We start from the raw sequence: 26,446 nt of genomic DNA on the forward strand, positions 1-26,446 counted from the left end.
GGTGGACAAGACAACCGTCTATCACCGGAGCCTGCGGTGAGTGCAAATTTTACCTTTTGCCGGGCGGGGCGGGTTGGGGATCTTGCTGGTGGAAAGTCACTGCCAGCCAGACAAGGCAGAACTGCATGGTCTAACTCAGTCCAAGCCAGCTAAGGTAAAGGTAAAGGGAACCCTGACCATTAGGTCCAGTCATGGCCGACTCTGGGGTTGCGGCACTCATCTCGCTTTATTGGCCGAGGGAGCCGGCGTACAGCTTCCAGGTCATGTGGCCGGCAGGACTAAGCTGTTTATGGCGAACCAGAGCAGCGCACGGACACGCCGTTTACCTTCCCGCCGGAGTGCTACCTATTTATCTACTTGCACTTTGACGTGCTTTCGAACTGCTAGGTTGGCAGAAGCAGGGACCGAGCAATGGGAGCTCACCCCGTCGCGGGGATTCGAACCGCCGACCTTCTGATCGGCAAGTCCTAGGCTCTGTGGTTTAACCCACAGCGCCACCTGCGTCCCTCCAAGGCAGCTACCAACATCTTAAAGGCTGCAGCTTAGTGGCAGGGCACCTGCTTGGCATGCAGAAGGTGTCGGGCTCAGTCCCCTCCGCCTAACACCTCCTGGTAGGGCTGGGAGAGACCCCTCTATCAGTCCTTACCCCATATAGTTGAACCAGTGGTCCAACTCATTATGTTTCTGGTTAAACATGAGGACTAGAATCTTAAGCTTTGATGAAGGTGTCGCAGGTCAGCAGCAGAGCACCTGTCTGGCATGTAGAACGTCCCAGGTTCAGTCCCTGGCAGCAGCATCTCCCAGAATAGAATCAAAAAATTGTAGAGTTGGAAATGACCCCCGAAGGCTTCTCTGCTCCCAGCCCCCTGAAATGCAGGAATTGCAACAAAAGTATCCTTAGCAGATGTCCATCCAGCTTTTTGAATGGCCCCTGCCTGAAATCCTGGAGAGCCGTTGCTGCCAGTCAGTGCTGGCAATAGTGAGCTAGGTGAACCACGAAGGTCCGACTCTGTATATAGCAGCTTTCCTATGATCCTATGTGTGTGCTTCTGCCACCACCAGGCTGGTCTCTGGAACTGAGGACTCTGCCCCCCTCCTTGGCACATGACCCGTGACTCCTGGGCACTCGGCTGCAAAACAATAGGAGCCACTCAGAGTCCCTCCTGGCACCGTGCCCGCTTTGCTTGCCTCCGCCTGGCGTGCTTGCCAGTCCTGGTCTGAAAGGAGCATTTGTTGGCACGCAGGGCCCTTGTGTCTGGAGGGCTCCCCACCCTTCCCTCAAGGGCTCTCCCACCCCAAACACTGCCCCGTGTAAATAGCAAGGCAGCAAACCTCCTCCACAGATTTAATCTTGGGCGGCACAATCCAGAATGCTGCTGCGAGAGGCCCCCACAAAGCCAATGAGCAAGCCAAGCCACGTACTCAGGGAAGGGGAAATGGGAAAGCTTCCAGGGGCAGAGGGACAGTTCCTTCCTGATCACCTATCATAGAATTGTAGAGTCGTACTTCTGCTCCTGGGACGCGGGTGGCACTGTGGGTTAAACCACAGAGCCTAGGACTTGCCAATAAAGCAAGATGAGCGCCACAACCCCAGAGTCGGCCACGACTGGACCTAATGGTCAGGGGTCCCTTTACCTTTACCTTTACTTCTGCTCCTGCCAACCTAGCAGTTCAAAGCATGTCAAAATGCAAGAAGATAAATAGGTACCGCTCCAGCGGGAAGGTAAACAGCGTTTCCGTGCACTGCTCTGGTTTGCCAGAAGTGGCTTAGTCATGCTGTACACATGACCCGGAAGCTGTACGCCGGCTCCCTCGACCAATAAAGTGAGATGAGCACCGCAACCCCAGAGTCGTCTGCAACTGGACCTAATGGTCAGGGTTCCCTTTACCTTTACTTCACCAGATCTTAATCTATCACGGTAGAGTCATACCTCATGTTACGTTTGCTTCATGTTACGTGTTTTCAGGTGGCATCCTGCGGCAACCCGGAAGTACCGGAAAGGGTTACTTCTGGGTTTCGCCACTCGCGCATGCGTAGACATGCAAAATGACGTCATGCGCATGCGCAGAAGTGGCGAATCGCAACCCGCACGTGCACTGACGCGCTGCTGCAGGTTGCATTCTTTTCATGTTGTGAACGGGCCTCCGGAACGGATCCCGTTCGGAACCAGAGGTACCACTGTATTTGTAAGAATGGATTCCAAATATCGTTGGATTTGTCCATGGCAAGTTTGCGTTTATATGGAAGTTGTTCCTGTGTTGTGAGTTTGTGTAAGTCTTCTCTCCAATTGTAGAAGGGAGCCCCATTTTTATTTTTCAGTCTTTTTGTTGTGGTAAGGGCACAGAGAGTCCTCTCATAGTGTCCTTTGGTAAGGTTTCATGTGCAAGGTACATACCGTAATTCAAGGTGAAGTACAATAACAACCTTGTGAAATACACAGTTTTGGGTTTTCCCCCACCGCCCTTTGTTTCCCCTTCTGCACGGGTTCTGTTTCTCTCTCTTTCTCTTTCTTTGTTTGCGTCTCACCATGTCTGGTGCACATATCGTTATGTACTTTTCAAACTTTCAATAAAGATGTTAATTTTTTTTAAAAAAAGAATTGTAGAGTTGGAAGGGAACCCCAGGGGTCATCTACTCCAGCCCCCGAACTTTTGGCCAGTTCCTGGATGGGAGTGGAAAAGTGGGTGCAATGAGACCCTCAGCTCACCTGGAGTTCCAAGGGCAGAGAGGAGCCGCGAAGCCTGTCTTGGGGTGGGAGACTTTACACGTATGTGTGACATCCAAATAATAAATAATAAATAATTTTTTATTTATACCCCACCCTTCCCGGTTCAGAAAACCGGACTCAGGGCAGCTAACAACAAATTCAAAACACTTAATTGAAGCAACAAAAAACAGCATAAAATACAGTATAAAACAATAGGGGGGAAATCAATCCAATAAACATTAGATGATCACCAGGGCTAGCTGGCTAAGTTAGTCCAGTGTGTGAGAGTGTAGCTCAGTGGTCAAGCACCTGCTTTGCATGAGAAACGTCTCAGGATCAGACCCCAAAAGCATCTCCCGGTAGCGCAGGAACTGTCCCCTGTGCTAGAAACCCTGGAGAAATGCTGCCAGTCAGTGCAGACAACACTGAGCTAGGAGGACTTTCAGCAGAAGGCAGGCTCCCATGTTCCTCAAAGGCGGGCACCTGGGCCAACTGGATAGTTCGATGCCCAGGTAGGAAACTGCCTTATACCAAGTTGTTCGGCAGTGGAAAGGGGCTCCCTCAGACTCCCTTCATTGGAGGTTTTGAAACCCAGCTCGGAGCACCATTTGACTGGGATTGCAGGGGGTTGGACTAGATGACCCCTGGAAGTCTGTTCCAGCTCTAGAATCCTGTGACTCTTATGACCAAGCACTGCCTCCTGTTTGACTGGCACACACACAGAGATGTAGCCCACCCCTGTTCGGGAACCTTATTCCGGCACTGAGATCAGTCCCTACAACATGTCCTAGTAAAAAATGGCAGGGCTTCCGTGCATGTGCAGAATGCATTCCCCCTTGCTGCTAAAAAAACTCCTCCTCCCAAGGTGTTGCAAACTAAAGAATCAGGCCCCTGGCTCAGATTGCCTGGATTTGACGCAGGTCCGAACCCCCATTTAGAAATGGAGCACTCAGACCTTTGTCTGATCTCTGGAGCCCCCAAACCTATTGCGCCTCCCCTCTGTGCCTTCCAACCAGTGGCCTGAAAGCGAGCTGAGCCCTTGGAGAGGCACATGATGGGTTGTTGGAGACAGGAGAGGGAGGGCAAAGGACAGGGACCCTGCTCTGAAGCCCGGAGGCCGGCTGCTGTGAGCAAGAACCTCTTCCTTCTCTAGGGATAAGAATCCTGCCTTTGCGAAGTATGATGCCCTGGGGCTGAGCTTCTGCCTGGGGGCTTCTGCGGGGGGGGGGGGGGTCTTCTGGCACAAGCATTGCCCTCCATTCAGGCTGGGGAAGGGAGAGTGAAAAAGGCAAAATCCATGCGAGGGATCATTAAGAATGGAATTGAAAATAAAACTGCCAGCGTCGTAATGCCATACCTCACTCGGAATAATGCTGAGTGCAATTCTGAATTGTTGTTGTTGTTGTTGTTTAGTCGTTTAGTCGTGTCCGACTCTTCGTGACCCCCTGGACCAGAGCACGCCAGGCACTCCTGTCTTCCACTGCCTCCCGCAGTTTGGCCAAGCTCATGCTGGTAGCTTCGAGAACACTGTCCAACCATCTCGTCCTCTGTCGTCCCCTTCTCCTTGTGCCCTCCATCTTTCCCAACATCAGGGTCTTTTCCAGGGAGTCTTGTCTTCTCATGAGGTGGCCAAAGTCTTGGAGCCGCAGCTTCAGGATCTGTCCTTCCAGTGAGCACTCAGGGCTGATTTCCTTCAGAATGGAGAGGTTTGATCTTCTTGCAGTCCATGGGACTCTCAAGAGTCTCCTCCAGCACCATAATTCAAAAGCATCAATTCTTCGGCGATCAGCCTTCTTTATGGTCCAGTTCTCACTTCCATACATCACTACTGGGAAAACCATAGCTTTGTCAGCAAGGTGATGTCTCTGAATGCCTCACCTCAAAAAGAGATTGTGGAGCTGTAAAAGGTTCCAAAAGGGCAATGGAAATATCAAGGGGGGGGTGGAGGGACTCCCCTGTGAAGGAAGGTTACAGCATTTGGGGCTTCTTAGCTTAGAGGAAAAGTGACTCGGAAATTTATAAAATTGTGGAATGGGAAAAATGGAGAAGAGTTTTTCTCCCTCTCTTCTAATGCTAGAACTTGTGGGCATGCAATGAAGCTGAGTGTTGGAAGATTCAGGACAGATAAAAAGACCTCCTTCTACACAGGGCACATAGTCAAATTATAGACCTTGTTCCCACAGGATGGTTTAAAACATGGGTAGGCAACCTAAAGGGACGCAACTGGCACTGTGGGTTAAACCACAGAGCCTAGGGCTTGCCGATCAGAAGGTCGGTGGTTCGAATCCCCGTGACGGGGTGAGCTCCCGTTGCTCGGTCCCTGGTCCTGCCAACCTAGCAGTTCGAAAGCACGTCAAAGTGCAAGTAGCTAAATAGGTACCGCTCTGGCGGGAAGGTAAACGGCGTTTCCGTGCGCTGCTCTGGTTCGTGAGAAGTGGCTTAGTCATGCTGGCCACATGACCTGGAAGCTGTACACTGGCTCCCTCGGCCATAAAGCAAGATGAGCGCCGCAACCCCAGAGTCGGCCATGACTGGACCTAATGGTCAGCGGTCCCTTTACCATTACCTTTTTAGGCAACCTAAGGCCCGGGGTCCGGATCTGGCTCAATCGCCTTCTAAATCCAGCCCACGGACGGTCCAGGAATCAGCGTGTTTTTACATGAGTAGAATGTGTCCTTTTATTTAAAATGCATCTCTGGGTTATTTGTGGGGCCTGCCTGGTGTTTTTACATGAGTAGAATGTGTCCTTTTATTTAAAATGCATCTCTGGGTTATTTCATTCTTTTTTTTCTTTCAAAATATAGTCCGGCCCCCCGCAAGGGCTGAGGGACAGTGGACTGGCCTCCTGCTGAAAAACTTTGCTGACCCCTGGTTTAAAATGAGGTTTAGGCCAATTCATGGGGGAGGACGGCTATTGAGGGCTGCAAGCAACAATGGCTATTCCCTGCGCCTGGAATCAGAGGCAGGAATGCTTTTGAATACCAGTTGCTGGAAATCACATGAGGGGAGAGTTGCACTTGATGGTTTCTCCCAGGCATCTGGTCGGTAGGGCTGGGCAACATCTGGTTTTCAACAGTGTGATATATCACCAGCTAAACAGCAGTATTACGATGTCTGAAATAAGGATGGAGCTGTGTAGAGGCAGTGGCTGGCTCTACTTTTTATTTTTATGCCAATGCTTGCTCTTGTGATTTGCTGCTCACTGCATGAGGGCCGGGGAGAGCTGAGCCGACGGGGGCTGCAGGAATCAAGAGAAGCATTGGCTGGCTTCACGCCCCCCCCATTGTGATAGCACACAAACACACACAATGATTCATGATATGTCGCCAGGTCAAAAAATATGAAACCGGTATCACGATATGGACTTCAAACCAGTTTGGGGCGGTGTATCGATATATTGCCCAGCCCTGCTGGTCGGCCAATGTGGGAACAAGATGCTGGATTAGATGGGTCGCTGGTCTGATCCAGAAGCCTATTCTTATGTTAAAAGGTATCATTGCATGGCCTGAAATAGGGGCTGTTTTGGGCTCCCCCCCCCCCAATTTGCAAAAATGCACAATCCTTGATGTGCCGTGTCAAGGCCTTTTTGCTAGTTGCCTTCCTGGCTTATGCTTCCTGCCTTTTTGATCAAAGCACCGGTGGCAATTATAACCTGAAACAGCTGTGTGTGTGTGTGTGTGTGTGTGTGTTTGTGTGTGTGTGAGGTTGGCTATCTCAGTACACAGCCAGGTGGCTCCAAAACCAGCTTCCTCTTCCAGGAAGGAACCTAGAAAGCTGCTGAATCTATCGAGACAGGTCACTGGCCCACCGAGCTCAGTAATGTCTACACTGACCGGCAGCCAGTGGCTGTCCAGGGCCTGAGACAGCGTGGGTCACACCTGGAGATGCTGCTGCAAGTTGAGCCTGCGACCTTCTGCCACTGAACTTCAGCCCTCTAGAAATAAAGTAAGTTCCTAGTCCTCATAGTTCTGAGTAAGGGGCTGATTTAAACGAGCCTTCTAGCAACTCAAAGCATCAGACCATCCAGCCATCCAGTGGGTCCCAGAGAGAGAGAGTCTTACTTGGAGATGCTGCCAGCCTGAGACCTTCTACATGCCCAGCTGGTCCCTGTATCTACTGAATGGACTCTTGCCCAAAGCTTCTCCACTTCCTGCCCCACCTTGGGCAGGTGCAAAGGAAATGGCCTGGGCAGGGAGGCGTAGGTGGGGTGTCAAATGCTATCTTCAGAACCAAGGACAGCTCCTCTCCCAAGAGTTGCCTGTGTAGCTCATGCAAACAGCATATACTGTATTTTCGCTCTACAAGACGCACCAGACCACAAGACGCACCTTGTTTTTGCAGGAGGAAAACAAGAAAAAAACATTCTGAATCTCAGAAGCCAGAACAGCAAGAGGGATCGCTGCGTAGTGAAAGCAGCAATCCCTCTTGCTGTTCTGGCTTCTGGGATAGCTGCGCAGCCTGCATTTGCTCCATAAGACGCACACACATTCCCCCTTACTTTTTAGGAGGGAAAAAGTGAATCTTATAGAGCAAAAAATACAGTATATAGATATATAAAATTTATTGCGTTTCTCTTCTACCTCTTTCTCCAAGGAGACCAAGGTGGCATATATGGTTCTTTCCCTTCTCATTTAATCTCCACAACAGTCCTGTTAGGTAGGCTAAGCCGAGAGATAATAGCGGCTGGCCCAAGGTCAAACAGTGAGCTTTGTGGCAGAGTCGGGATTTGAACCCTGGCCTCCTGGGTCTTAGTCTGACACTCTAACCACTACACCGTGCTGGTGGTTTGAAGTATTCGGCACCCTTTTGCATGGGTTACCTCCAAAGTCCTGAAAACCAACCCTGCAATGTAGGCGTGTACTCCGAAACAGGGCCCTGTCCTGGTCACCACTACTGAGTCGTACACCTGATTCACACTCCGGATACTCCTTTTTGGCCCTATTTGATCCTTTATTCTCTATTCTTTATTCTGATTTTATATAATGTGGACTCTTTTTGACTGCTATTGAGACTTGTATAAAACAATTGTTGTGCACTGGTATTTCATGTACCTTTGTACTATATCACTGTATATTTGAAACTATATTATTTCTGTACTTAAACGTTACTTACACGTTGTGTTTAAATTTACTACTAGCTTCAAGCTGTTATTCTTAGCAGAATATACACGTTTTTCATTTCAACTCTTGAGTAGGAATTATTCCTTATATTGAAACTTTTGGCCAGAGTTCTTGATATATCCTTTTCAGTGCAGTTTCAGCAAGAACTCCAATTTCTTTAGTGTTTGGGAAAAGGCAAGGAAGAGGGGACGATAAAGGCCCGTAGAATTATGCACATCGTGGAGAAAGTGAAGAGAGGAAAGTTTCCTCCCTCTCAGAACACTGGAACTCGTTGACAAGTGACGAAGCTGAACGTTAGAAGATTCAGGGCAATGATGAAAGGAAGTCCTCCTTCGCACAGCGCAGAGTTAAACTGTCAACCAGCCGTATGGCAAGTTGTGCCCTTTACGCATGAGGAGCGGTTGGGATCGTTTTCAGATCGGCTCAGTGGGTTCTTGGATGCCAACTTGCATTGTGACACTCTGCCTTCTTGCTTTTGCCGATGCGGGCAATTGGCCGTCCAAATCTCACTGCCGCGGCCGCCATGCGACAAAATTGGCCGCCCTCTCGTGCTGTTTTGCGTCGCTGGCGCACTCAGGCGCACTGGAACTCGTGTACGCGGGCCAGCCGGGTTTGGCAATGCGCAGGTGCCCTTTTGCTGTCGCTTCCGCTCCCGTGCGCATGCAGGGAGAAGCAGAGGGGGGACGCTGTTGATGCCCCAGTGGCAGCCTTGTGGCTGGGGCCCTGGGCTCGTGCGACAGAGTGGAAAAATTGGTGGCGGCTGCACTTAGGAAACAGAGGCTCCCCGATGAATTATTCAATGCCAGCATAAATAATGGACGGCTACATGAGTCACTCGGTTTGTTTAATTTTGCAATTTGCTGCCTCGCCTTGGCTGGTTCCTCGACTGCGAGGTGCTCTGAGGCCCAGATCTTTGGCACCCGAGGGTGAGTTCGGAAGCGTGGAGAGTGGGTGCCTTTGCCCTGGGCAAAGCTGGCATAGAGGTCAGGGAGCACTGAATGATGTGAACTTAATTGGTTCAAAGAGGCCTCCTTGGCTGGGGGAGGACACCCCAGGAACAATCTCTCCCGACCCCCTGTCCAAGGTGAATGGTAAGCCTTGGGGTGAAGCCCCACAGGTCGTGAAATCGGAAGATTCCCGTAGCACATAGTTAAAACCATGGAACTCTCTGCCACAGGAGGTAATGATGGCTACCAACTTGGGTGGTTTTAAAAGAGGATTGGACAAATTTGCAGAGGAGACTAGGCCACAAAGGCTCTGCTCTGCCTCCACGGTCAGTGGCAACAATGCTTCTGGATACCACTTGCTGGAAATTGCAGGAGGGGAGAGGCCCCTTGGGCTTGGATCCTGCTTCTGGTTGACAGCTGGACTAGGTGGGCCATTGGCCTGACCCAGTGGGCTCTTCTTATGTGGGTCACAATGTCAGGTGTGCAGTGTGCAGGAGCCCGGCCCTGTGACCAGTAGGGCTTCACAGGACTGGGGCCTTCCTAAGTTTGTTCTGAAGAGGCAAGGAGCAGCCACACAGGTGAGGCTGATTGGTAACTCACAGCACCTGGTGGCAAGAGGCGGGAAGGGATATAAGGTCAGCATTTCCCTTCAGCTCTTTGCCACAGCAACATGTGCCCTGCCTTGCTGCGTTTGACTCCTTGCTTCTTGATCCTTGGACTCTTGACTTCGTGACCCCTTGCTTCCTGACCCTCGGACCCCTGACTTCATGACTCCTTGATCCTCGGACCCTTGACTTTGTGACCCCTTGCTTCCTGACCCTCGGACCCCTGACTTCGTGACTCCTTGCTTCTTGATCCTGGGACCCTTGACTTCGTGACTCCCAGGTCTCTGACCCTCAGACTCTTGGCTTCCTGACTCCTGGCTTCTGGACTCCAGTCCCTGCTCCCACCCCACCATCTTGCCCCCAGTCCCGACGTCCCCAGTTGGGACTTCGATCGCCTGTGAACCAGACCGTGACACACAAGCCCTGTTTTAGGTGCTGCCTTTGAACTGCAATGGGTGCTGCTAGTGCAAAGGGTTTGACATCACCCCCCAGAGGCGCACTCCATTGCCTCTCGAGACAGATGGCAACAACAAGAGGGAGCTGGGTGCCTGAGGGAGGTATCTCTCTGCAGGTTGATTTCTGTCTGCACTTTGTTCAGGTTATCAGGCTCCAAGGGCCTCCTGGCAGTTCCCTCCCTGCGAGAAGTGACGTTACAGGGAACCAGGCAGAGAGGGCCTTCTCGGTGGTGGCGCCTGCCCTGTGGAATAGCCTCCCATCAGATGTCAAGGAAATAAGCAACCATCTGACTTTTAGAAGACAACTGAAGGCAGCCCTGTTTAGGGAAGTTTTTAATGTTTGAAGTTTTATTGTGTTTTTAATATTCTGTTGAGGGACGCGGGTGGCACTGTGGGTTAAACCACAGAGCCTAGGACTTGCCAATCAGAAGGTCGGCGGTTCGAATCCCTGTGACAGGGTGAGCTCCCATTGCTCTCTCCCTGCTCCTACCAACTTAGCAGTTCGAAAGCACGTCAAAGTGCAAGTAGATAAATAGGCACCGCTCTGGCGGGAAGGTAAACGCCATTTCTGTGTGCTGCTCTGTCTGGTTCGCCAGAAGCGGCTTAGTCCTGCTGGCCACATGACCCGGAAGCTGTACGCCGGCTCCCTCAGCCAATAAAGCGAGATGAGCGCCGCAACCCCAGAGTCGTCCATGACTGGACCTAAAGGTCAGGGATCCCTTTACCTTTTTAATATTCTGTTGAGAGCTGCCCAGAGTGGCTGGGTAGAAATAAATTATTATTATTATTATTATTATTATTATTATTATTATTATTATTATTCCCTCCTCATTTGGAAGCCACACTCCCTCTGGGATTGGGGCTTCTCCAGTGAAGGTGCCCAGCTCCCCCACCTGGGGAACTGATGATGCTGATTCTCTGCAAGGCTTCAGGAGGAACAGTTAAGACCATCCTCCTCTCTGTTGTGTTGTGGCAAAGGTAGGGGGCCATCTTTGGCCCTCTGGATGCTGCTGGGCTGAAACTTCCTGACGAGTAGCCATGCTGGCTGGAATGGGGGGGGGGCTGCTGGGAGCCTGGAGATCCAATGTTTAGTCTGTTGACGTCTTGGGAAACAGGAGCTGCTCCGACTATTGGTGCACCCAGCCCAGCCCATGTCTTCTGATTGGCAGTCACCCTGCAAGGCATGAGAGACGGCTTTTCTGGCTGTGAAGCTGTGACTTCCTGCATGCAAAACCTGGGTGGGCTATGACAGTGAATATTGGACATTTGCAATGCTTCAAGAGAGAAAATAATGCCTAACAGAATACTACCTCTTCACCCAGAACTAACCTGAATGTGTCATCCTACCAGTTATTTGTACGGAGGAGGGATTTTCACTTCCAAGCCGTGAATAATATATTAGTATAATTAGTATATATACAGTCGTACCTCGGAAGTCAAAGACAGGAGTGCCTGACATGCTCTGGTCCATGGGGTCACAAAGAGTCGGACACGACTAAAGGACTAAACAACAACAACAACAACAACAACAACTTTGGAAGTCAAACGAAATTTGTTCCAGAAGTCCGCTCGACTTCCATAACATTTGGGAACCAAGGCGTGGCTTCCGATTGGCTGCAGGAAGCTCCTGCAGCCAATCGGAAGCCATGGAACCCACGTCGGACGTTCGGGTTCCAAAGAACGTTCACAAACTAGAACACTCACTTCCAGGTTTGCGGCGTTCGGGAAAACGTTCGCCTCGCAAGGCGTTCGACTTCCGAGGTACGGCTGTATTAGTATAGTATATAATAGTTGTTGGACTAAAGACCTGGGTGCTACATTTTGCAGAATAATAATAATAATAATAATAATAATAATAATAATAATAATTTATTATTTATACCCCGCCCATCTGGCTGGGCTTCCCCAGCCACTCTGGGCAGCTTCCAAAAGAATATTAAAATACTATAATAAATCAAACATTAAAAGCTTCCCGAAACAGGGCTGCCTTCAGATGTCTTCTAAAAGTCTGGTAGTTGTTGTTCTCTTTGACATCTGGTGGGAGGGTGTTCCACAGGGAAGGCGCCACTACTGAGAAGGCCCTCTGCCTGGTTCCCTGTAACTTGGCTTCTCGCAGTGAGGGAACTGCCAGAAGGCCCTCAGTGCTGGACCTCAGTGTCCGGGTAGAACGATGGGGGGTGGAGACGCTCCTTCTGATATACTGGACCGAGGCCGTTTAGGGCTTTAAAGGTCAGCACCAACACTTTGAATTGTGCTCAGAAACGTACTGGGAGCCAATGTAGGTCTTTCAAGACCGGTGTTATGTGGTCTCGGCAGCCACTCCCAGTCACCAGTCTAGCTGCTGCATTCTGGATTAGTTGTAGTTTCCTGGTCACCTTCAAAGGTAGCCCCACATAGAGCGCATTGCAGTAATCCAAGTGGGAGATAACCAGAGCATGCACCACTCTGGCGAGACAGTCTGCAGGCAGATAGGGTCTCAGCCTACGTACCAGATGCCGCTGGTAAACAGCTGCCCTGGATACAGATTCGACCTGTGCCTCCATGGACAGCTGTGAGTCCAAAATGACTCCCAGGCTGCGCACCTGGTCCTTCAGGGGCACAGTTACCCCATTCAGGACTACAAGATGCCTTGTGAAGACCAAAGGTCACCTTTATCAAGATCACTGGAGGAGGTCAGTGGTTCTTTTGAGCAGAGCTGGTTGGAGGGTTTTCTGCTCTGGAGGGTAGGACTCGAACCCATGGCTTCAAGTGACAAGAAAGGAGATCCCAACAAAGCATCGGCAGGAACTTTCTTAGAGCCAGAGCTGTTTGAAAGTGGAAGGGACTCCCTTGGAAGGTGGTAGTAGACTCTCCTTCCTTGGAGGCTTTGAAGCAGAGGTTGGGTGGTCATCTGTCAGGGATGCTTTAGCTGAGATTCCTGCAACCCAGGGGGTTGGACTAGATGACCCTTGGGGATCCCTTCCAACTCTACTTTGACCTTTGACCATGACCTTTTCTGGCTTACCAATCTACAGGTAACCATTACGTGTATGAGATTGGTGTCAATTACCCAGGAAGGATATTCTTACTGATTTATATAGCATGTGGTGGGTTTAAAGAAAGAAAATAGAGGAAAAAGCAGGACATTAAAGAAAACATCACCTCACATTAATAATACAGCGGCAATCAATACATCCATCTCAGAGCAAGCGTATAAATCAATACATATTGCCAAGTGCAAAGTCCGGATAGGCGTTCAAAATAAATGGCCATCTGTAAGAAATGGGCTCAGCCGTAGGAAGGGCAGCACGTGTCCTTGATCTATGGGGTGAGAGAGGTTGGCTGTTTTGTCCTTCCAGGTTCAAGGCAAAAGTCTTGGGGCCCCCAGAAGGACTTGCAGCCCCACCACTTCCGTCGCCCAGCCCTTATCTCCCAGAACCGCAGGAATATAATTCGAAAAGACGCAGATACTTGCAAATGTCAAGGATTTCTCTTAACGCAAGGATTTATCCTGTAGTCCGTCCCCCACGACATCACCAAGGGCCGCCCCCAGGTCGCATGTCTGGGCCCTGAAAACCTGTGGCTTGGGATGCTCAACTCTAGTGGTGAGGCCAGTCACGGTATCTCAGCCTGATCTACCTCTCAGGGTTGTTGTGAGGATAAAATGGCGATGAGCACAGCCACGTACACTGCCTCTAGCTCCTTGCAGAAAAAGCTGGTGTATCAATAAATCAATCAATAAGTAGTCCTTAATTTTGGAAGTCTAGCAGCTTTCCATCTGCTGGTCACAACAAAGTTTTTTAAGCTGTTTGCTTTGGTCTTGCTCCTTAATATGGCTTGTTACTCTTCCTCACTTTTTATCATGAGGTTTTCAGAGAATGGAGGTTATTGGGCAGCCTGCGTAACTGCAGCAGCAGGAGCAGCAAAACAATTATTATTATTATTATTATTATTATTATTATTATTATTATTATTACCATTTTCATCAACTGGGCAGATACGTTTTTAGGCTCTCAGATATTTTTGTCTGGGGTTGTGAGAGTGGAGACGGTGATAGCATCTGATAAATTTAAAAGATGTCTTTGTTGACAATACAAGGATCATTTGGGTGTCCTCAGAGGGGGGTTCTGGGCTGCTGATGGAGGGGACAGTGACCCCCTCCTCACTGCCTCTCTCCAGGCTCCTGGCTCCTGAAAAGCAATTTCCACCCAATCTCTATCAGTTCTTTAATCGGGGGAAACGGATCTCTTCATTAGGCATTAGGCGCTGCTGCTAAGATGCTATAATATTTAGCCAGCAAACGGATGAGTTGGCTGCAGCGGTGAGAGAAGAGTCTGAGAATCAGAGTGTTTTTACATTTTTACATGAGTGGAATGTGTGCTTTTATTTAACATGCATCTCTGGGTTGTTTGTGGGGCATAGGAATTCGTTCATAATTTTTTTCCTCTCCAGAATATAGTCCGGCCCCCCACAAGGTCTGAGGGTCAGTTTGAAAAAGTTTGCTGACCCCTGCTCTAACCAATACACTACCACTGCCTCTCTTAAGAACACACGCCAGGAGGCACCCCTTCAAGGTGTGGTCTGTTCTTCTGGAGAAGTTACTTCTTTATCATTCCATTAACTAGCAGGGGATTTGAACTGGGGTGTCTCCCATGTCCCAGTCCAACCCTCTCTTCCCACTATACAGCGCTACCTCTCCATATGCCAGCAGTGCCAACGCAGTGCCCCTTTGCTCTTTGGGAACGGAGAAATCTGCTCTTGGCATTAAGCAGATGATAGATATATCTATCTATCTGCCTCAAAGAGAAGAATGGACTTTACCCTCGTTTCTGGGTAACGTTTGCCAAGAACTGTCCCCCCCTCCCCCTGTGGGCAAATGATGATGGTAATTATACAAGATCTGTAGTCATTTCCCGCCCCTCCCCCCAAACACACACACAAAGCATGATTTTCTGAAGAAAGTAGGAATTGTGCAAGAAGGCTCCAGGCCTGGATTTGAGATGTTCTGACGGAGCCCGTTAAGCCTCGCTGCTTCCCATCCTCTGCACTTCCAAAATCCTTTTAGGTAACTCCTGGAGGGCAGAACAGAGTCCCCAGAACATCTTCCGTGTCTGTGTCTTGAGATGTGGTCTGTGTGTGTTTGTGTGTGTGTGTGTGTGTGCGTGTTTGTGTTTATCACCAACTCTGAAATGAAGGCAGCCCTTGCACCAAAGGTGGTTTTTGTGTAAATTGGCGCAAGAGGGCACAACTCATGGGCAGTTTGGCTAGCTCCCTTCATCCCGAAATGAGTTCTCCTGTTCTCCCTCTGTTCTGGTGGGGCAGCGGGGACAGGAAGCAAGGAGCTGCAATTTCTACAAATACATCATGATTCTCCAACAGCTCTGTTCTGCAATCTCCTTCCACTTGCATAGAAATGTCGGCTTTTCGGCCATTGCTTTTAATAAGTCAAAGGAACTTAGTCCTGTGCAAGATTAGAGAATATAACACAGAGAGCCAGAAAACTGGTGGCCCTGTTGATATCGGTCCGGAATATGAAAAAGGCTTACGTGAATAAATGGTCAAGCTCCAGCGGTTGTATGGTGGAGGAGATCTGGCCAAATTTCCAGAATTCAAATTTCAGGATCCCACACTTGAAGAGGAACAGAAGTGATGTGATAGAAAGTGGGGCCTGCCTTCCCTTTCCCCCTAATTAACCTCCATCTCCAGGGGGGCATTGATCTCCTTGGGGCCTGTGACATCACTGCCCTCTTCCCTTCCTCTCTCCTAATTAACCACCTCCCACAGCCCCCCCCATAGCATCACCAGGGGCTGCCCCAGGTCTCAGCCCTGAAATCCCAGAGTCTGGGGCGCTCCTGACCTGTCAACCCTAGTGGTGAGCCTTTAAGGAGAGTCAGTGTGGCATAGTGGTTAGAGTGTTGGAGGGACGCAGGTGGCACTGTGGTCTAAACCTCCGAGCCTCTTGGGCTTGCCGATCAGAAGGTCGGCGGTTCGAATCCCCGTGACGGGGTGAGCTCCCGTTGCTCTGTCCCAGCTCCTGCCAACGTAGCAGTTCAAAAGCACGCCGGTGCAAGTAGATAAATAGGTACCACTAGGTAAATGGCATTCTGGTTTCCGCCATGGTGTCCTGTTGCGCCAGAAGCGGTTTAGTCCTGCTGGCCACATGACCCAGAAAGCTGTCTGTGGACAAATGCCGGCTCCCTCGGCCTGAAGGTCAGCAGTTCGAATCCCTGCAACCGGGTGAGCTCCTGTTGCTCTGTCCCAGCTCCTGCTAACCTAGCAGCTCGAAAGCACACCAGTGCAAGTAGATAAGTAGGTACAGCTGCAGCGGGAAGGTAAATGGCATTTCCATGTGCTCTGGTTTCTGTCACGGTGTTTCGTTGCGCCAGAAGCAGTTTAGTCCTGCTGGCCACATGACCCAGAAAGCTGTCTGTGGACAAATGCCGGCTCCCTCGGCCTGAAGGTCAGCAGTTCGAATCCCTGCAACCGGGTGAGCTCCTGTTGCTCTGTCCCAGCTCCTGCTAACCTAGCAGTTCGAAAGCACACCAATGCAAGTAGATAAATAGGTACAGCTGCAGCGGGAAGGTAAATGGCATTTCCATGTGCTCTGGTTTCTGTCATGGTGTTTCGTTGCGCCAGAAGCAGTTTAGTCCTGCTGGCCACATGACCCAGAAAGCTGTCTGTGGACAAACGCTGGCTCCCTCGGCCTGATAGCAAGATGAGTGCTGCTACCCCATATTCGCCTTTGGCTGGACATAACTGCCCAGGGGTCCTTTACCTTTACCTTTGACCTAGAGTGTTGGATGATGACCTGAGAGAGACCAGGGTTCAAATCCCTGCTCAGCCATGCCTCTCAGACCGGTCACTGCCTCTCAGCCAAACCAACCTCACAGGCTTGTTGTGAGAATGAGGAGGAGGAGAGCCACGGACACTGTCTTGAGCTCCTTGGAGGAAGGAGTAGTAGGTAAAGGGACCCCTGACCATTAGGTCCAGTCGTGGCCGACTCCGGGGTTGCGGCGCTCATCTTGCTTTACTGGCCGAGGGAGCCAGCGTACAGCTTCCGGGTCATGTGGCCAGCATGACTAAGCCGCTTCTGGCGAACCAGAGCAGCGCACGGAAAGGCCGTTTACCTTCCCGCCAGAGTGGTACCTATTTATCTACTTGCACTTTGACATGCTTTTGAACTGCTAGGTTGGCAGGAGCAGGGACTGAGCAACAGGAGCTCACCCCGTCACAGAGATTCGAACCGCCGACCTTCTGACTGGCAAGTCCTAGGCTCTGTGGTTTAACCCACAGCGCCACCCGCGTCGCTTGGAGGAAGGAAGGTGTGATATAATACAGTAAACGAGGGGAATTAAGACTAAGAGAGCTGAGTAGGTGATGCTCGTGTAATCTCACTATATACAAGTTGTACAAGTCACAATAAAGTATTTCAGTTCAATATAAATGCATTAAATGAGGGGGGGGCTGTTGATTGATTAATAAATAAGCTGTTAACTGTCTTGCTTTTCCAAAAGGTTTGCTTTCCAGCCAATCGTGATGGAGGGAAGGGCCTTCTCCGAAGGGAGCTGTGCACCACAACACACACCCTGCAATCCTGCGGTGGGTGGGCTTAGTCCCTCTCCACTCCCCTGTCCCTGGGTAAGGCGAAGGCAGGGAGCCTGGGAGCACATGGCCAATGCTGGCTGCTCGGAGCTGCAGTCCAGTGCATTGTAGGCTTGCCAGAAGGCTGCTGTGTCTCTCAGAGCCAGTGGCTTGGTTCCAACCATGATAACTGCATCTTGGGAGAAGCATCAAGCCGTAGCATGAGAGGCAGAGCAGCCTGGCAGTTAATGCCAGAGGGTCCTGGTTTTATTTTGCTTTTGGCTGAGCAATTGCTGTTGACGTTTTAGAATTCTTCCCCCCAACCTTCAGGTTTGGGGTGGAGGGGCGCCACCTGGTGACCTCTTGTGGTTACTGCAGGTAGTGTTTTTCAGGAGCCGGAAGAGATTTTGCAGCCGCTGAAGCTTTTGTGGAGTTGCCGGTGTTTATCCTCAGCATCTTAAAAAGCAGAGACATCACCTTGCCAACAAAGGTCCGTCACCCAGTGGTGATGTATGGAAGTGAGAGCTGGACCATAAAGAACTGGCAGATGTGATCTCAGAACCATTGGCAGTCATCTTTGAGAATTCCTGGAGAACAGGCGAAGTCCCGGCAGACTGGAGGAGGGCTAATGTTGTCCCTATTTTCAAAAAGGGGGAAAGAGAGGACCCAAATAATTACCGCCCAGTCAGTCTGACATCAATACCAGGGAAGATTCTGGAGCAGATCATTAAGCACCTAGAAAGGAATGCTGTGATCACCAATAGTCAGCATGGATTTCTGAAAAATAAGTCATGTCAGACTAACCTGATCTCATTTTTTGACAGAATTACAAGCCTGGTAGATGAAGGGAATGCAGTGGATGTAGCCTACCTTGATTTCAGCAAGGCATTCGACAAGGTGCCCCATGATATTCTTGTAAAGAAGCTGGTAAAATGCGGTCTTGACTATGCCACCACTCAGTGGATTTGTAACTGGCTGACTGACCGAACCCAAAGGGTCTCATCAATTGTTCCTCTTCATCCTGGAGAAGAGTGACTAGTGGGGTGCCACAGGGTTCTGTCTTGGGCCCGGTCTTATTCAACATCTTTATCAACGACTTGGATGATGGACTCAAGGGCATCCTGATCAAATTTGCAGATGACACCAAACTGGGAGGGGTGGCTAACACCCCAGAGGACAGGATCACACTTCAAAACGACCTTGACAGATTAGAGAACTGGGCCAAAACAAACAAGATGAACTTTAACAGGGAGAAATGTAAAGTATTGCACTTGGGCAAAAAAAATGAGAGGCACAAATACAAGATGGGTGACACCTGGCTTGAGAGCAGTACATGTGAAAAGGATCTAGGAGTCTTGGTTGACCACAAACTTGACATGAGCCAACAGTGTGACGCGGCAGCTTAAAAAGCCAATGCAATTCTGGGCTGCATCAATAGGAGTATAGCATCTAGATCAAGGGAAGTAATAGTGCCACTGTATTCTGCTCTGGTCAGACCTCACCTGGAGTACTGTGTCCAGTTCTGGGCACCACAGTTCAAGAAGGACACTGACAAACTGGAACGTGTCCAGAGGAGGGCAACCAAAATGGTCAAAGGCCTGGAAACGATGCCTTATGAGGAACGGCTAAGGGAGCTGGGCATGTTTAGCCTGGAGAAGAGAAGGTTAAGGGGTGATATGATAGCCATGTTCAAATATATAAAAGGATGTCATATAGAGGAGGGAGAAAGGTTGTTTTCTGCTGCTCCAGAGAAGCGGACACGGAGCAATGGATCCAAACTACAAGAAAGAAGATTCCACCTAAACATTAGGAAGAACTTCCTGACAGTAAGAGCTGTTGGACAGTGGAATTTGCTGCCAAGGAGTGTGGTGGAGTCTCCTACTTTGGAGGTCTTTAAGCAGAGGCTTGACAACCATATGTCAGGAGTGCTCTGATGGTGTTTCCTGCTTGGCAGGGGGTTGGACTCGATGGCCCTTGTGGTCTCTTCCAACTCTATGATTCTATGATTCTACGGTGCTGGAGGAGACTCTTGAGAGTCCCATGGGCTGCAAGAAGATCAAACTTCTCCATTCTGAAGGAAATCAGCCCTGAGTGCTCACTGGAAGGACAGATCGTGAAGCTGGGGCTCCAATACTTTGGCCACCTCATGAGAAGACAAGACTCCCTGGAAAAGACCCTGATGTTGGGAAAGATGGAGGGCGCAAGGAGAAGGGGACGACAGAGGACGAGATGGCTGGACAGTGTTCTCGAAGCTACCAGCATGAGTTTGACCAAACTGTGGGAGGCAGTGGAAGACAGGAGTGCCTGGCGTACTCTGGTCCAGGGGGTCATGAAGAGTCGGACACGACTAAACGACTAAACAACAACATCCTCTGCCGACACAAGTGGCTCTGGAGTGCGGGCCTTTCAACCCGCTGCAAACCTGGCTCTGTTGCCACAGTCAGAGAGAGGCAGCAAGGCTTCCGATTATCAGTTGCTGGAAACTGCAGGAGGGGAGAGTTGCTCTTGAGTTCGAATCCTGCTTGCAGGCTTCCCATAGGTCTCTCGTTGGCTACTGTGAGCAGGAACCTGATTCACCCCAGCCTCTATGCACCAAAGGCTCTGTGCGCCTGCAGATGGAATGCTCTGGTTCAGAGAGAGACAGAGAGAGAAGGGATAAATATAAACCGTCCCAGCTTCCTTGAAGGGCTGTGTCTTGCTGCTTCTCTTTCACTCCTGTCACCAGCTGTAACTAAATGCATCCATCTCTCTGCTTCTCTGCATCCAACATCTTCCTTGCAAATTATAATTCCCCCTCCAGGATATCTCTCTCTCCCCCCCCCTCTCTCTCTCACGTCTTCCAGGGAGCATGCCTGGTCAAGAGGTTCTAGCCACAGCTGTTTGTGGCCTTTGCAGAATTAGCTCCAAATTTGCATGAAATTTGAGTGAGTGAGTTTTATTTAATGCAAATCGAAATCTGCTGTGGCTCCATCAGGCCTTTTACTTGTTGGTCTTTCCAGGGGAGGGGAGAATTCGTGATGGTTTCTAAACACATTTCCCACCCCAAGTTCATTTTCTCCTTCATCATGTGGATTTCTTCTTCTTCTTCTTCAAATCTCCACCACCATTTAAAATCTCATTTCACCTTCAGTTTTATTAATATAGAATCATGATGGAATTGTTGGAAGGGATACAATGCAGAAATAGGGTTTGTTTGTTTATTTATTTATTATATACATCATTATTATTTTTTTAACATATCAATTCCAACAGTCATACAACATAACTTCTCCTCTTATACAATATTTTTATACTTCCGTTAACACCTCTGATGATTTTCTTTATCACTTATTATGCAATTCTTAATTTCATATTACCTTTAATTGTCCTTAACTAATAATTCTCCTCATTATCTTTCTTGCAATATTTCAAATAATTCACCTTACAAAACTTCTTGCAAACCTACTAGCATAATCTGTTCATCACAGTGGAAAAGGGATTTTTTTTAAAAAGAGGATTAGAGCGATTCATGGAGGAGAGAGCTATTGATGGCTACTAGCCACGATGGCTGTTCTCTGCCTTCACAGTTGCTGGGAACCCCAGGAGGGAAGAGTGGCCTTGTGTTCAAATTCTGCTTGTAGGTTTTCCTTGGGGGCACCTGGTTGGCAGCTGTGAGTAGATGGACCCAAAAGTCAAAAAACAAATTAAAACACAGGATTGTCTCCAGCTAAGCTCTTGGGCTAGACCCCTTGAAGTGAATGGACCTAAAGAAATCATGCTCATTAATTTCAGTGGGTCTACTCTGAGTGCAATTAACACAACCCACGGTCAATGTGGTTTTTTGGATGGACACAGCAGCGTGTATATATTTGTTCTGTGTTGTATTGTTTTAATTATGACCCAATTAAATTTTATTTCCTTGCTAATGCAAATTGGACTGAAGCCTCCATCGACTGTAGGAGGCGATGGGCAAAATTACCGTATTTTTCGCTCTATAACACGCACCCGACCATAACACGCACGTAGTTTTTAGAGGAGGAAAATCCATAGGCATGCCACCCGTAGGCATTCCCTCCATAACACGCACAGACATTTCCCTTTACTTTTTAGGAGGAAAAAAGTGAGTGTTATGGTGCAAAAAATACGGTAATAACCTTCCCAACTCAACACTCTTGCTGTCCAGAGATGCAGGCATTGTCAGAGTTGCAGGTCACCTGGGCAGCAGGTTTAACTCTGAAGGTGTTCTCCCAATGAATGTACACTCCCCCCCCCCGAGATAAGAGAGGCTCTGGGTTCAAGAGGTGCCTTTGCTATGCAGAAACTTTTTGCGGCCTTGGGGAGGGGCTGCATTGGGCGGGAAGCAAGGTTATGAGGCAGGAGCCTGGCTCTAGGTGAGTCAAAACTGCCTCTGCCTTTCCTCAGGGACTGAATCTTCAGTGTGTGTGTGTGTGTGTGTGTGTGTGTGTCACCATGAGGCTTAAATCACATGGTGTCATAGCAGCGTGTCCCTGAGCACATGCAGATAACCTTTCACAGCCGAGCCTTTATGCTGTGATTCCCACATTGCAGGGGGCCAGACTAGATCAGGGTTCCCCAAACTTGGGTCTCTGGCTGTTTTTGGACTACAACTCCCATCATCCCTAGTGGCCAGGGATGGTGGGAATCAGAGTCCAAAAACAGCCGGAGACCCAAGTTTGGGACCCTCTGGACTTAGATGATCCGTTGGGTTCCTTTCTGATTCCATGATTCTTTGGTTCTGTTGATCTGGGACTGGGTGACAAGCTCACACAGACTGGGGCCGTGTGTGCATTGAAAGCACAAGACTTTTGCTCCTGGAAGACTCTTGGGAACTGTAGCTTGCTGAGGAAACCGGACGCTACAGCTCTTGGGGGGGGGTGTATGTTAAACTACAGTTCCCAGCATCCTTTGTGGGAAGCCACATGCTTGGAAGGGACCCAGAGGGTCACCTCTGCAATTACGCAGCCATTTTCAGGAATTAAAGCAACAGGGGCAGCAACCCCAGTGCGCCAGGATTTGTCTTGATCTGAGGATGCTAAGGGCCTGAGTGAAAGGAGGAAAGGGAAAGGGGCTTGACCGCCTCCCCCTCTGCGGTGCATGATTCTTTGGGAGAAGACGGCCCCCGTGATGGACAAGAAGGCAGAAACCCAGGAGGCAGTTTAAAAAAGAAAAACTGTTGTTGTTTTTCCCAAGGACACCCCTTTGCTCTGACTGTCACTCTGCCACCCTGACAGTGCGAGCAAACAAACAAGGCTCCCCTGTCAAGCTCATCTGCATCTGCTGCATATGCAGGGCAGGCAAGTCTCCTGCTTTGCAAAAACAGAGCAGGGATTTGATGATGCTGGGGGGGGGGGAGTCAGCAGCTCCCAGGAGGAGGGGAGAAGCCCAGCTGGGGAGAGGGAGGTCTCCTGGGAGCAGAAGAGGGAGGCAGCCTGGCTGGAGCCGCACACAAATAAATTTCTGCATTCGCTCAAATGATTTTAACAAAAGATCGCAATAACAACAATAGTACTCTAAACCAATAACAGTCAAATTCATGCAGGAGGAAGCTACGAGTCAGAATGGCTGTGCTCTCTCTCTGTTGCCAGAGGCAGTGAATGCCAGTCGCTGGAAATCAGAAGCTGGGAGCGTGACCGTTGTGTTCAGCGCCGCTTGTGGGTTCCTTCCCTTTGGGGCATTGTGAGAACAGAAGGCCAGGCGAGATGGGCCAGCAGGATCTTAGTTTCCTTTTGATTCCTAAATGGAGCCTCCATGGACAGAGTCAGTCTACCTTAGAATGGTGATCGAGAATGAGAGATGGCTCTTGCTTGGGAGCTTCCCAGAATGGACATCTGGTTGGCCACTGTGAGGTCAGGATGCCTTGGATGATATACCATATTTTTCACCCTATAGGGCGCACCTAGGTTTTTTTTTGGGGGGGGAATAAAGGGGGGGAATTATTTTTCCCCCAGGCATGGGGCTGGGGCAGGGGAAGCCCAGCTTCCCCCGACCCCAGCCCCCAGAACAGGCTGCTATCCGCAAGCCTCGGGAACCCGGCAGGAACTCCCGCTGGGCTCCCCAGGCTTGCGGATATCTGCCCTCAGCCCTCAGCACGCCCCAGGCTTCAGGATGCAGGCTGCTATCTGCAAGCCTTGGGAACTCCCGCCGGGCTCCCAAGGCTTGCGGATAGCTTCCTGAAGCCTGGAGAGCGAGAGGGGTCGTTGCGCACCGACCCCTCTCACTCTCCAGGCTTCAGCGAAAGCCTGCATTCACCCCATAGGACACACACACATTTCCCCTTCATTTTTGGAGGGGGGAAAGTGCGTCCTATAGGGCAAAAAATACGGTAGTAATAATAATAATAATGATAATTGTGTGGACAAAACTCTGATCTCATGTAACTGGGACAGGACAATGGGGGCTGCTTCTGTGCCAACATAGGGTTTTTGGATGTGTCAGAAGCTGGCGACACCCGATACCTGCAGGTTGGCTTATGCAACGGCGCCTAATGCCTGCCCCTTGGTCTCTGATGCCTGAGGCCTCTGCCTCTGGGTAGGGCCGGCCCTGGTGGTGGGCGACAGGAGCAGCGGGCACTCAGAGCCTTTGGAGGGAGCGGCGGTTCGAGGGCTCCCTCTGGTGGGCACAAGGAGAGCAAGGATTGCCAGGAGAGAGGATTCATATTCTCCTCCTCCTCCCTCCTCTGTGCGGGAGGCTGGAGTTTGGAGCACGATTTGTCACCATAATTACCCGATTACCCGATGGTAATTGCCAATCAATTACTTGAGCCGCCTCCTCCTTGTCCCTCTCTCCCCAGCATCCCGTTGCCATGGAAACTCTTGAAGTAGCATCGTGTGTCTCTCTTCTGCCTTTCTCTGCCACGTAGGCCATGGTTGCTGCTGCTGCTGCTGCAATGCCAGGGGTCTCTCAGGCTTTAGCCGACCTACCCCATGCCATGTGGGCACAGAGGTTGAATCCTGAGCTTCAGAGGGAGGGAGGGAGGCAGGGAGGGAGGGAGAATGTTTTTTGTTTGTTTTTTTATTCAAAATTAAGACAAAACATATTATCCAAAAACATATCATCCTTATCCCCCCACCCTATTTTTCCTCCCTCCCCCCCACCCTCCCACGCAAAACCCACCTGCCCCCACCCCACCCCCGGCTTCCCTCAGTTCCAGTCTTTGCTTTCTCTGAGAATGCTGCTTTCTGCATGTTACACAGTTGTATAGATCCTCAAACTATTTAGCTGATTATTACCAATAAAAAGTTTGTGAATGTTTATTCAAAGCCAGCCAAGGAGTCCAGTTCGCTTTGTTGCGTCTTCAGATACTTTGTAAAGGGTTCCCATTCACCTTTAAAGTCACAGCTATCCTTGTCCCGTAGCTTATATGTCAGTTTTGCCAGTTCTGCATAGTCCGTCAATTTTTCTTGCCATGGTTCTTTAGCTGGGGTGTCTTCAGTCTTCCATCCTTGTGCTATTAGAACTCTCTCAGCCGTTGTCGCATACATGAAGATGTTTTTCAGCTTTTTTGGCAGATCTTTCCCTACAATCCCTAACAAAAATGCTTCAGGTTTTTTAACAAACATTAAATGGAACATTTTCTTCAATCCGTTGTATATCATTCCCCCCCCCAAAAAATTAATTACATTACAATCCCACCACATATGATAAAATGTCTCCTCCTTTTCCTTACACTTCCAACATATATTTGAACTAGTAGTTTTGTACATTTTCCCTAACTGCACCGGTGGTGTCGTGTACCGTCTGTACATCATCTTCATGTAATTCTCCTTCAATAGGGCAACAATCTGTAAATTTTTAATCGGTTTTCCATAATTTTTCCCAATCTTCCATCATAATGTTGTGACCTACATCGAAGAGAGAGAGAGAATGTGAGTGAGCTTCACATTATCAGACAGCCCCTGCTGTCATGGACTGGCTGGATGCGGGGGGGGGGGATGCAAAACATGCACCCCATCACCCCAAAAATGAAAGAGTCTAGCATGCATATTCCTGCAGGTTAGACCAGATGATCCTCTGGGTCCGTTCCAGAGTTTTTAGGGGGCTAACCAGGTTGGGATAGCTGGGATAGCAGGCTTGTTGGGTTTTGAATGTCTTATGTAGATTATGTAGATTTTTCAATTTCGTTGTTCTTTATGGGACAATGACAATAAAGATTATCATATCGTATAACTCTGCAATTCTATGGCATGGGTAGGCAACCTAAGGCCCAGGGGCCGGATCCGGCCCAATTGTCTTCTAAATCCGGCCTGCGGACGGTCCAGGAATCAGTGTGTTTTTACATGAGTAGAATGTGTGCTTTTATTTAAAATGCATCTCTAGGTTATTTGTGGGGCATAGGAATGCGTTCATATTTTCCTTTCCCCCCCAAAATATAGTCCAGCCCCCCACGAGGTCTGAGGGACAGTGGACCGGCCCCCTGCTGAAAAAGTTTGCTCACCCTTGTTCTATGGCATGCAGCCTGAACTTTGAATTTCACTGTTGCTTGATGTTTAATGGTGCCACTGGGTGGCGTCCCTTTCCCAGTTAGGAATCTCTGATGAAAATCCATTTAACACAGTAGAAAACCAGTTGAGGTGAGGTGTGTTTTTTTTAGAACAGCAAATGCTTTTTAGATATGTCACAAAACCGGGGTGAGCTCCGGTTGCTTGGTCCCTGCTCCTGCCAACCTAGCAGTTCGAAAGCACGGCAAAGTAGAAGTAGATAAATAGGCACCGCTCCAGCGGGAAGGTAAACGGCATTTCCGTGCGCTGCTCTGGTTCGCTAGAAGCGGCTTAGTCCTGCTGGCCACATGACCCGGAAGCTGTACGTTGGCTCCCTCGGCCAATAAAGCGAGATGAGCGCCGCAACCCCAGAGTCAATCATGACTGGACCTAATGGTCAGGGGTCCCTTTACATTTACCTATTATGATTTTTATTAAATTTTCTGTTTTACAGTTTCAAATACTCATTTTACATTCTTAAAGTATCAATGACTTCCCTTCTTCTCTTTCTGTCATTCATTTTACATGCCTTAAATCCCTGCATATTTTACAAAAACTAATCGGTTTTCCATTA

General features: G+C 49.5%; 1 protein-coding gene across 5 annotated transcripts in view; it reads left to right on the forward strand.

Annotated features, from left to right (window-relative positions):
* Window positions 1–26,446, forward strand: part of RAP1GAP (RAP1 GTPase activating protein) — a 114,445-nt gene that overhangs the window by 25,842 nt on the left and 62,157 nt on the right. For all 5 annotated transcript variants that reach the window (XM_082230017.1, XM_082230016.1, XM_082230018.1 and 2 more), the window contains exon 2: window positions 1–36. Coding sequence is in view for 3 of the 5 variants with exons in the window: in XM_082230018.1 (XP_082086144.1) it covers window positions 1–36 (36 nt within the window). In the remaining 2 variants the exon portion in view is untranslated. The remainder of the gene's footprint in view (window positions 37–26,446) is intronic.

Source organism: Podarcis vaucheri, assembly GCF_965113315.1.
Source record: "Podarcis vaucheri genome assembly, chromosome: 7".
NCBI classification, from domain to species: Eukaryota; Metazoa; Chordata; class Lepidosauria; order Squamata; family Lacertidae; genus Podarcis; species Podarcis vaucheri.